Below are 10,941 nucleotides of genomic sequence, written 5' to 3' on the forward strand. Positions count from 1 at the left end.
TAGACGGGCCCCTGCGCTCCGCCTCCCTACAATAGGGCCGTCACCAACCCGGCCCAGTGCGCAGGCGCGGGAAAGTTGAACTAAGAGAAGTTTATGCAAGTTCAGTGAAGGAGGAGGGGGCGGCGGCTCGGGCCCCAGGTAAGCCGGGCTTTTGGGAGGGCTGGGGTGAGAAGGGAAGAGGCCGGGATCTCGAAGCCGGCACCTCAGTCCCCCTTCTCCGACATCCATGCGCCCCGAGACCCCAAGATTCGTGCCTGGGTCGGATAAGGGAACTACACCTCCCAAGGAGGCTGCGCGGCGAGCCAAGTGCGGACGGAGGGGAAGGTTTGTCATGAAGCCTGCTGGGATTCGTAGTTCCCGATTCTCTAAGAGCTCGAGCCCCTTGGTATATGCCTTCAGAATCCAGAAGTCGGAGTCCCGAGTCCCCTTTTCTATCGGACTCAAATTTCAGATCCCCCAACCCCCTTCTCCGAAAACTCGAGTCCAGCCCCCCTCCCTTTCTCCCTTAGACCCAGGAATCCGGGTCCCCAGCCTCTTCCTCTCCAAGGATCAAGGAGTCTTCGTCCTCCTTCCTCTTCTCCCTCCGAGGACTCTAGAGTCTCGGTCCCCAGACGCTAACTCCCCTAAAGGACTTAGGAGTTAAAGCTGAGAATCTCAGCCCTTTCTTCCCTTGGGGACTCACGGGTCCCGGCCTCCTTATTCAGGGAGGCATTTGGGCCCCAATCCTCCACCTCAGTTCAACCCTGGAGACCATCCCCCAGCTCCCTCTTTCACAGGTGCCCCCATGGCAGGCTCGGAAGAGCTGGGCCTCCGGGAGGACACTGTGAGAGTCCTAGCTGCCTTCTTCAGGCGAGGTGAGGCTGCCGGGTCCCCCATTCCAACCCCACCCAGGTAAGAGGAGTTGCCCTCCTCCCTCAGGGGCCTGCATCTGGGGTGGGGCCCTCTCTGACTCTTGTGCCTTGTGTCTGTGTTCCCTTCTCTTTATATCTGGCTCTTTCCTTGTCCCTGGGGTTGCACCGAGAAGCCCTCAGGGGGGAGGAAAAAGGGACTGCTTGCAAAGGGGCCTCTGGGGTCACTCTCTGAGGTCCCCTTTCTCAGGAGTCCTGCCCAGGAGGAGCCAACAGATTTCCTGAGCCGCCTTCGACGATGTCTTCCCTGCCCCCTGGGTCGAGGAGCAGTTCCCCCTGAATCCCCTCGGCCTTGCTCCCTGCCCCTCCGCCCATGCTATGTTTCAGAGCCTGGTAAGAGATTTCCCTAGATCACCCATGAACTGGCAGGGCCAGAAGCTTTTATTTATTTATTTATTTATTTATTTTTTAAAGAAGCTTTGATTCTTTAAAGCATAGAAAGGATAAGGAACTAGCCCAAGATCACTCAGCTAAGAGGGGAGCTGAGTGGGAACTACTCTCACATTCTCTGCTCCCCCAACTCCCTGTTACATTCTGTGAACCGGCTTCCCAAGGGGGCTTTTGGTCCCTTTCTGTTTGTTATCTCTCTCCTCCCACGCATTCTTCCCTACCCCTGGGACTTTGTAGCCTCCCGTACCGTACCCGCAGTAGGGAGGAAGGAGACTTGGTTTTCAGTCACAACTCCCTGGCTGTTTGGCTACATGACTCTGGGAAATTCCTTTTGTTTCTTGCTCCTGTATTTCTCCAGAAGCAAAGTAGGAATGTGTGCCTGTGTGTGGAGGGGTGTCCTTGGGCGTGGTCAAGAGTAACCATGGGGGTTACTCATGCCAGCAGTGCTTACTTGAAAGGGATTTCACAGCTGGGGAAGAAGAGTTCTGTGATCAGTTGATGACACCTGAAACCAGCAAGGGGTAGGTAGGATGGTAATCGCTGGAGGGCCCTGCATTTGCCTGCTGTGGATAGGATTATCTTTAAGGTCTAGTTCGGCCGTAACATTCTAAGTCTAGTTTGGGGGACACAGTAAAATGGGAAGTACCAAGGCCTTTTACCAAGTGTGCTCAGTGGGCCTCAGTTTACTCCACTATGAAATGGAAATTATTGCAACCTGGCAAGATGGTTGGGATAAGGAGAGAATCCATAACTTCTCGATGTCCCAGGACCCATCATTGGCTCTTTTGACCCCAGGCCCAGCAACTCCAGATTTCTATGCTCTGGTGGCCCAGCGGCTGGAACAACTGGTTCAAGAGCAACTGAGATCCCCACCTAGCCCAGGTGATGGACCAAGGGGCCCCGGAGAAGGATGAAAAGCAACTGAGATCCCCCACCTAGCCCAGGTGATGGACCAAGGGGCCCCCTTTCTTCTGCCCCCAGCTGATTTTCTTTTGCCCTCCACACCCCCCGCCCAGAGTTACAGGGAGCCCCACCCACAGAGAAGGAAGCCCTACTGCGGAAGCTGGTGGCCTTGCTGGAGGAAGAGGCAGAAGTCATCAATCAGAAGGTGACAAGGCTGTCTGTTGCATCCCTTAGCTGGGATGGGGATTGCGGGATGGCTGGGCACTGGGATCAGAACCTGGATCTGCATTCTCATTAGATGGTCAGGTGAGGAGAGGGTGGTCGCGGCTTCTATGAAGGGTTTGTAACGGGGTCCAAGACCATTCTGCTCACAGCACCACAGGCCAGTGAGCCGAGACCTAAGATGTTGGGGTAAGGAAAGCGACTTTATTTGGAAAGGCAGCACACCGAGGAGATGGCATACAACCGTCTCAAAGAACTGTCTCCCCCAGCCTGAGATCTGAGCTGCTTTTATGTTAGGAAGGGGAAAGGGATGGGGATTGGAGTCAAAAGTGGCTGCTGTCGGGGCGCCTGGGTGGCTCAGTGGATTAAAGCCTCTGCCTTGGGCTCAGGTCATGATCCCAGGGTCCTGGGATCGAGCCGCGCATCAGGCTTTCTGCTCCGCGGGGAGCCTGCTTCCTCCTCTCTCTCTGCCTTCCTCTCTGCCTAGTTGTGATTTCTCTCTGTCAAAAAAAAAAAAAAAAAAAAAAAAGTGGCTGCCGTCTATAGACAACAGAGGAAGGTTGTGTAACTTTTTTTTTTTTAAGATTTTATTTATTTGACAGACAGAGATCACAAGCAGGCAGAGAGGCAGGCAGAGACAGAGAGGAGGAAGCAGGCCCCCCCCTGAGCAGAGAGCCCGATGCAGGGCTCCATCCCAGAACCCTGGGACCATGACCTGAGCGGAAGGCAGAGGCTTTATCCCACTGAGCCACCCAGGCGCCCCTGTGTAACTTCTTTTGTCCTTGGTCAGTTTTTTCTTTCAAGAGGTTTTATTTATTTATTAGAGATTTTATTTCTTTATTTGAGAGAGAGACAGAGAGCATGAGCAGGGTGGGAGTGGGGAGGGCAGAGGGAGAGAGAGGAGCCAATTCCCGGCTCAGCCGGGAGCCCGTTGTGGGGCTCCATTCCAGGACCCTGGGATCATGACGTGAGCGGAAGGCAGACCCTTAATCGACTGAGCCACCCTGGTGCCCTGTCCTTGGTCAGTTGATCTTTGTGTACAGGTCATGTCTTTCCTATAAATCTTACATAGAGCGTCGTCATTTCTGTAAGGACTTCCTTATCTCCTCCGGTGAGGTAGATTTCCGGTAAAAGAGCCGTTTTTGTGAATCTTAGCTGTAACATGCCTACGTGCAGGGCTAAGCAGAAGTTTCTAAACTATAGGTCCCATCAGTAAGGGAAATAGAAGCATTATGGGGTCAGCCGTGCTAAGCTTCTCCACTACTGGTTGAATAAGGTCAGGGGAGTACCTTACGCTGAAAAGTTTTGGATTCACAGTGGGAAGGGTGTGGCCTTTAGACAAGGGGTGTGGCCACTCGAAACGTGATCTGGGAAACTGGGACCAGTTGACGACTTAGGGACTGTATGCTGGTGGGAGGGGAGTTGTTTCGGAGAGGGCTGTCTAAAATATGAAACCCTGGTTAGCTGTTTAGGGTTATGCCTTAGAATGTGGGGGGAAATAGCAGCCGGAGGAGGTCTGGCTTATGTTTCGCTTCTGGGACTTGATTGGCTCAGGAGCTTGGGGAAAGTGTATGATCCTATAACGTTAATTGTACGGTGGAAGGCAGGGTTGTTGTAGGGACCAGCGTGGTCCCGGGGACTCTCAGGGAACCTCTAGGGGGCGTGGCTATAAGATCTGTATTCTAGAACTCAGCTAATTAGGGCTTTGGCTCTCATTGGCTGTCGGCCACCTTTCTAGGAGTAGTTTGGGGGGAGACATCAGATTCTGGTTTATGATTGGCTGGTGTGAGGGATGGGGCGTGGCTTTGAGCTTCAGTGTCGGGACTGCTTTAACCAGGAAGTCACTCCTCATAGCCTTCTATTGGCTGGCTGCGGGGGCGTGGCGGAGGCCGACCCAGTCTCTTCTCTTCCCCGCCCCACAGCTAGCTTCGGACCCAGCCCTGCGTGGAAAGCTGGCCCGCCTCTCCGGGGGCTCCTTCGCCCGCCTAGTGGAGCTGTTCTCCAACCGGGAGGACAGCCCTCTCCCTAGCCGCCCACACCCCAACTTGCCCTGCCCTGGGCCTCCGCCGCCTTCCCCGGAGCCCCTGGCCCGTCTGGCCCTGGCCATGGAGCTGAGCCGCCGCGTGGCCCGGCTTGGGGGCACCCTGGCCGGACTCAGTGTGGAGCACGTGCACAGCTTTGGGCCCTGGATCCAGGCACACGGGGGCTGGGTGAGCTGCCAGAGCTTCTCTGGGCCCCCCTTTGCCCAACTGTAACTTGTGTCTCTGTGGTGGGGTGGGGGGTGGCTTGTTCGGCTTCTTTTCGGACATGACAGGTGTTCTCCCAGCCCAGTCATTCACTTGTTTCGTGTTTATTGAGCACCAGCTGTACACCAGTAGGTAATCAGTGCAGACCCTATGCCCTGCTTGAACCACTCTGATACACACTGACAGTTACGAGTGGGAAACATGGGAGACCCCTTTCTGGGCCTCGGTTTCCTTATCCGTCAGGTAGGGCAAGTAGAAGTACCCATCTCAAAGGGTTATTGTAAAGATTAAAATGGGACCATTGTAAGATCTTGGCACTCTGTAGGCATTTGCGTGATTATCTGGTGGCTGTCTGCTCTGACACTGTCTGCCAGAATGCGCTTGCCCAGGTATCCCCTGTGTCACTTCCTCTGCTCCATTCGGGTGTCACCCTCCCGTGAGGCCTCCCCTGGTCCCCATTTGGAACCAGAGCCACCTCCATCCCCTCCCACCTGCTCCCTTTGCCTCTTCATTGCTTTACTTCCTTCATAACACCCTGCACCTTCTAACGCACAGCTTCTACCGGATGGTAGGATTGACTTGCTTTACTTATTATTTCTTTCTGCTTTTTGTTTTCTCTTGCCCCTGACCTATCAGCTTCAGAAGACCAGGGAGTCCTACCTTGCTTGCTCACTGCTTTAAATTCAAGGCCGGGCTCAGAGCTGGATTGGGCTCCAGGGTACTGATGAAACTATTGCTTCACAGAGTGGCAGGAGCTGGCCAGGGGTGTTTGAGGAGCAGAGAGGCCGGTAGGGCTGAAGCAGGGTGAGTGAAGGGGAGAGGGCGAGAGATGGAAGCAGGAGAGGGCGGGGCTTGTGAAGGTAAGAACTTGGGCACTGAGTGAGCTCTCTGAGCGGAGGGCGACGTGAGCTGATTTAGGTGTTAACTTGCGCCCTCTAGCGGCCACATGGGGCGATACTGCAGAGGGCGAGACGGAAGTAGGGAGTTGGGAGGTGTCCGCTGGTTCAGCGAGGAGATGAGGTTGGTTCAGACCACAGTGGTGGTAGTGGAGGAGTCTCCCAGTGAATTCAGAGGTAGAACTGACAGATTTTGCTTATGAGTGGATTACGAGTGCTATTTAGGAGTGCTAATGAGTGGGAGACGGAAATCAAGGATGCAGGCCTGATGCAGTAGGGCTGCTTCGGATGCTCCCTGAGACAGGGAGGAGCAGGTTGGAAGAAGAATCAAGAGATGGTTAGAAGTGGTCCAGGTAGGGGAGAGACGTCCTTCAGACCTCAAAGGGAGATGAGGGGACAGTAGATATATGTGTCTGGAGCTCAGTGCAGAAGCTTGTTTATTTGTGAAATTGTTCTTTTGTTTGGGGGGTTTTTGGGGAGAGTTGTTTTGTTTTTTGTTTCTGTTTTTGTTTGGCCACGTGCACAGCCAAGGACTTTTAGTGGAATGATTCCATTTAAACCTCACGACAACCTTCTGGGATTGGATGTTATCCCGATTTTATGGAGATTGTCCCTCATGCAGAGGAATGGACTCAGGACTTTGACGCAAAGCCAGTGCTCTTGATCGTTACAACCCCAGGACCCTGCTCCCCGTCTCTGAGGCCCTGGTCCCTGTCTCTCTGTCTCCACGACACTGGTGCTCTGCCCTCCACCCTGGGGCTTTGTCTCTTCTCCCTTTTTCCAGGACTCGGTCCCTATCCACCCCTGGGTCTCTGATTCTCCGGATCCTCCTCCTCCCACCCCTGTCCCTGTCTCTGCTGTCATTGGGCTGGCGGGGATGCCACTGTGAACGGAGGACAGGCTCTACCTGTGAATGCTCACAAGCTCTTCCACTTTTCCCCTCCAGGAGGGCATCCTCGCCATTTCACCAGTGGACTTGAACTTACCCCTGGACTGAGATCTTCCTCAGAAGCTGCTACAAGATAGACCTCCTGGCTCTTGTGTGCTTGTCCAAGCCTTCCTATTCCACTCAGGGTTGTGGGGTGGTGGCTGCCCTCCCTGTTTTTGCCAAAAAGAAATTAAGATTTTTTTCATATTAAAAACTTTGTCAGGTATTGAATTGTTTGTCCTTTCTCTCAAAAACTTAGGTTCTAAGTAGGAAATTTGGGTAAGAGATCTCTCTCTCTCTCTCTCTCCCTGGTTTATGAAATGAGGAAAGAGCCAGTTCATTCATTCTAGAAATATTTATTTGGAGCACCTTAAAGTGCCTGTCACTTGAACATACAGCCTGCTTGAGGATATCTGTGGATACAGTTCCAGCTAATTCCGTGTTTTTTCTTGTTGCATCATGTCCAGCTCATCCTGTGTTGATGGTCAATGAAGTCTTTCTGGCTAGTCTTTCTAGCTAGTTCCAGAAGAAAGGTATGATCTTCCTACACAGGACCTCCAGAACACCACCCTCTTCTCATTTTTCTCCTCCCACTGCTCCTTCTGAACATTTTTGGCCGGTTACTCCCCATCTGTATTTGGACCGGGGGTATCACCTTTTCAGGGCTATCACCCCCCTTCACAAAATTATGTCTTTAAGCACATAAAATGAGATGTGCATAAGCACAAAGGAAACCACTTAGCCATGGATCCTCATTATTCACGGATTCCATATTTGCGAATTTGCCTACTTGCTAAAATTAATTGTAGCCCCCAAGTTAACACTCACTGGGTTTTTGTGGTTGTTGGTTGGCATGCAAATGCCCAGAGCAGCAAGATTTGACTCAGCCAGTGTGGACCTTTTTGGCTAAGGTTGAGCAGGAGGACACCCTGCCTTCCTCCTTCCACGCTCACTCTGCAAATAAGCATCCTTTCCTCGAACTATGTGGTGCCCCGTTTCTTGGCATATTTGTACTTTTAGGGGTGACTTCTTGTATTTTAGAGGGCACTGTGAGTTGGGGGGAGGAGCAGAGGGTGAGAGAAAAAAAATCCTCCCCCCTCACCCATACAGGGCTGGATCCCAAGAGCCCACAATCATGACCCGAGTGGAGACCAAGAGTCAGATGTTAAACCAACTGAGCCACCCGGACATGCCCGGTTTCATTGTTTAAAATGAACCCAGGAGGCTTCCTAAGGGTGAGAAGGCTGGGATGTGCCTCGTTAGGATAAGCTTGGCCCAGGCGTGCATCCTAGCGCTGTGGGCTGTGACTTCAGTGTGTACGAATCACTATAGATTCAATAAGGTGTATTTGAATAGAAAGCACATAAAATAAGGTTATGTATTGATGGGTTGGCGCAAGTTGTAATGAGAGGCCGGCAGGAAGCTGTCCCTGTATTTCCTCTAGGAACAAAGGGTCTGTCTGCATCCACTCACTGTCCACAGTGACTGTATAGAACAAAACTCCTGCAAATTGGAATTGGCTGTATTTTTAACTAAAGATTTCTTTTTTCTTTTTTTAAAGATTTTATTTATTTGACAGAGAGATCACAGGTAGGCAGAGCAGCAGACAGAGAGAGAGGGGAAAGCAGGCTCTCCACTGAGCAGAGAGCCTGATGTGGGGCTCGATCCCAGGACCCTGAGATCATGACCTGAGCCGAAGACAGAGGCTTTAACCCACTGAGCTACCTAGGCACCCCCGGAAATAAAGATTTCAATATTAACATAAAAGTTCCCGGTATGGTAACAGGGGTGCTGCTTCATTAACATACTAATTTAAAGGGGGGATGGGGGTGGGGGCGTGCCGCTGGGTGTCTCAGTGGCTCAGTCCTTGAATGTCTGCCTTTGGCTCAGGTTGTGATCCCAGGGTCCTGGGATCAAGGCCCCCATGGGGCTCTCTGCTCAGCAGGAGGCCTGCTTCTCCCTTTCCCACTCCCTCTGCTTGTGTTCCCGTTCTTGCTCTCTATCAAATAAATAAATGAAAATCTTAAAAAAAAAAAAAAAAAAAACAACTATGGTGGGTCCCATAACTGTTTTCTTTCTTTTTTTTTTTTTTAAAGATTTTATTTATTTATTTGACAGACAGAGACCACAAGTAGGCAGAGAGGCAGGCAGAGAGAGAGGAGGAAGCAGGCTCCCTGCTGGGCAGAGAGCCCCATGTGGGGCTCGATCCCAGGACCCTGGGATCTTCACCTGAGCCAAAGGCAGAGGCTTTAACCCACTGAGCCACCCAGGCGCCCCCATAACTGTTTTCTAAGTAGAGTAGGAATGACATTTTTTTTTTTTAATTTTATTTATTTAGTGGACATAGAGATCACAAGTAGGCAGAGAGGCAGGCAGGGCAGGGTAGGGGAGGAGGGAGAAGTAGGCTCCCTGCTGAGCAGAGAGACCGCTCAATCCCAGGACCCTGGGGTCAGGATGTGAGCAGAAGGCAGAGGCTTTAACCCACTGAGCCACCCAGGCGCCCCTGGAGTTTACTTTAAAAAAATAATGAACTATGGGATGCCTGGGTGGCTCAGCTGCTTAAGGAATTGCCTTCGGCTCAGGTTGTGATCCTGGAGTCCCAGGATCGAGTCCTGCATCTGGCCCCCTGCTCGGTTGGGAGTCTGCTTCACCCTCTGATCTCTCCCCTTCATGCTCTATCTCTCAGATAAATAAATAAAATCATAAAAAAAAAAAATAAAGTGCTTCCATCTGATTAAGTTGACCCTTTTAATTAAGATTAATGAATTTAGGGCGCCTGGGTGGCTCAGTGGGTTAAAGCCTCTGCCTTCGGCTCAGATCATGATCTCAGGGTCCTGGGTCGGGCTCTCTGCTCAGCGGGAGCCTGCTTCCTCCTCTCTCTGTCTGCCTGCCTCTCTGCCTACTTGTGATCTCTGTCAAATAAATAAATAAAATCTTAAAAAAAAATTAATGGATTTAGGGTCTTTATTACATCTGCAGAATCTCTTCACCCTTGCCATATAAGGTAGCCTAGTCAGAGTAATATCCATCTCTTTTGTTGTATAGGTCAAGCCTACTCCTTGGTAAATTACGCTAGGGGCAGAGATCCTGGAGGCTGTCTTATACTTCTGCCCATCGGGGCGCCTGGGTAGCTCAATCAGTTAAGCATCTGCCTTCAGCTCAGGTCATGATCCCAGGGTCCTGGGATTGAGCCCCGCATCGGGCTCCCTGCTCAGCGGGGAGTCGGCTTCTCTCTCTCCCTCTGCTGCTCTCCCGCTTGTGCTCTCTCTCTCTGTCTGACAAATAAGTAAATAAGGTCTTAAAGGAAAAAAAAAAAAAAGAATTCTGCCCATCACATGAATATCGGCAACAATTCATGTGCCATGCAAGCATCTGTGATTGATGTTGGGGAGCAGGCCACAGCAACTAATTCTACTTTGATGTGTTGTCCACATTTGTAATCAAAGAAAGGACTGAGTTCAAGTTTAGGGAGAGATGTCAGTTTGGCCCATCCCAATTCATGACCCTTTGAATTTTCTTTTCTCTTTTCTTTTCTTTTGTTTCTTAAAGATTTTTTTTATTTATTTGACAGAGAGAGACACAGCGAGAGAGGGAACACAAGCAGGGGGAGTGGGAGAGGAAGAAGCAGCCTTCCTGCTGAACAGGAGCCCAACATGCGGCTCGATCCCAGGACCCTGAGATCATGACCTGAGCCAAAGGCAGATGTTTAACCAACTGAGCCAGCCAGATGCCTCTGCAAGGCCTCACCACTTGGAGCACATCTCATTCTGACTTGCCACAGTCCAGTGTTCATTAGCCCCACGTGGGGAGTGGCCACTACCTTGGAAGATGCATAGTTCCACGGGGACACCTCCCCCATCTCTGACTTCAGCTCAGACCACTTTCCTGGACTCTGTACCTGCGTATCCTCCTGCCCAATGCAACCACCTTTTCAATGACATTAGGTTATTTCCTAGTGTTAAAAAGCTAGTTTGTTGGGCACCTAGGTGGCTCAGTCAGAAGAAAATAGGACCCTTGATATCAGGATTGTGAGTTTGAGCCCCACATGGGGTGCAGAGATGACTAAATAATAATAATAATAAGGGGCGGCTGGGTGGCTCAGTGGGTTAAGCCTCTGCCTTCAACTCAGGTCACGATCTCAGGGTCCTGGGACTGAGCCCCACTCTGGGGTTTCTGCTCAGCGGGGAGCCTGCTTCCCCCCCTCTTTCTGCCTGCCCCTCTGCCTACTTGTGATCTCTCTCTGTCAAGTAAATAACAACAATGAAAAAAATCAATGGAAATAGTTAATTACAATTTCCCAGTGTAGCCCATTGTCTCCTTGGGGCGCCTGGCTGGCTCAGTGGGTTAAAACCTCTGCCTTCGGGGGTGCCTGGGTGGCTCAGTGGGTTAAGCCGCTGCCTTTGGCTCAGGTCATGATCTCAGGGTCCTGGGATCGAGTCCCGCATCGG

The 10,941-nt window shown here is 51.5% G+C and overlaps 1 protein-coding gene across 3 annotated transcripts; it reads left to right on the forward strand.

The window, feature by feature from the left end:
* The first annotated feature begins 11 nt into the window (after positions 1 to 11).
* BCL2L12 (BCL2 like 12) lies at positions 12 to 6,713 on the forward strand. 3 transcript variants are annotated; one of them, XM_045988419.1, is made up of 7 exons: positions 12 to 138; positions 777 to 891; positions 1,099 to 1,241; positions 2,094 to 2,180; positions 2,315 to 2,406; positions 4,346 to 4,633; positions 6,512 to 6,713. In XM_045988419.1, exons 2-7 carry the CDS (start codon positions 785 to 787, stop codon positions 6,560 to 6,562), a joined length of 768 nt encoding a protein of 255 aa, XP_045844375.1. In that variant the 5' UTR covers positions 12 to 138; positions 777 to 784; the 3' UTR covers positions 6,563 to 6,713. The 3 variants fall into 3 exon arrangements, with proteins under 3 accessions (XP_045844375.1, XP_045844377.1, XP_045844378.1); XM_045988422.1 differs by lacking the exon at positions 12 to 138 and adding an exon at positions 153 to 324; XM_045988421.1 differs by lacking the exon at positions 4,346 to 4,633.
* The last annotated feature ends 4,228 nt before the right edge of the window (positions 6,714 to 10,941 follow it).

Source organism: Meles meles, chromosome 19, assembly GCF_922984935.1.
Source record: "Meles meles chromosome 19, mMelMel3.1 paternal haplotype, whole genome shotgun sequence".
NCBI lineage: Eukaryota > Metazoa > Chordata > Mammalia > Carnivora > Mustelidae > Meles > Meles meles.

Bases quoted from the DNA above. Each gene is read 5' to 3' on its own strand.
- BCL2L12 (XM_045988419.1), top strand. From the start codon at position 785: ATGGCAGGCTCGGAAGAGCTGGGCCTCCGGGAGGACACTGTGAGAGTC. The intron at 892-1,098 runs GTAAGAGGAGTT...CCCCTTTCTCAG, and splicing joins CCCATTCCAACCCCACCCAG to GAGTCCTGCCCAGGAGGAGC. The intron at 4,634-6,511 runs GTGAGCTGCCAG...TTTCCCCTCCAG, and splicing joins TCCAGGCACACGGGGGCTGG to GAGGGCATCCTCGCCATTTC.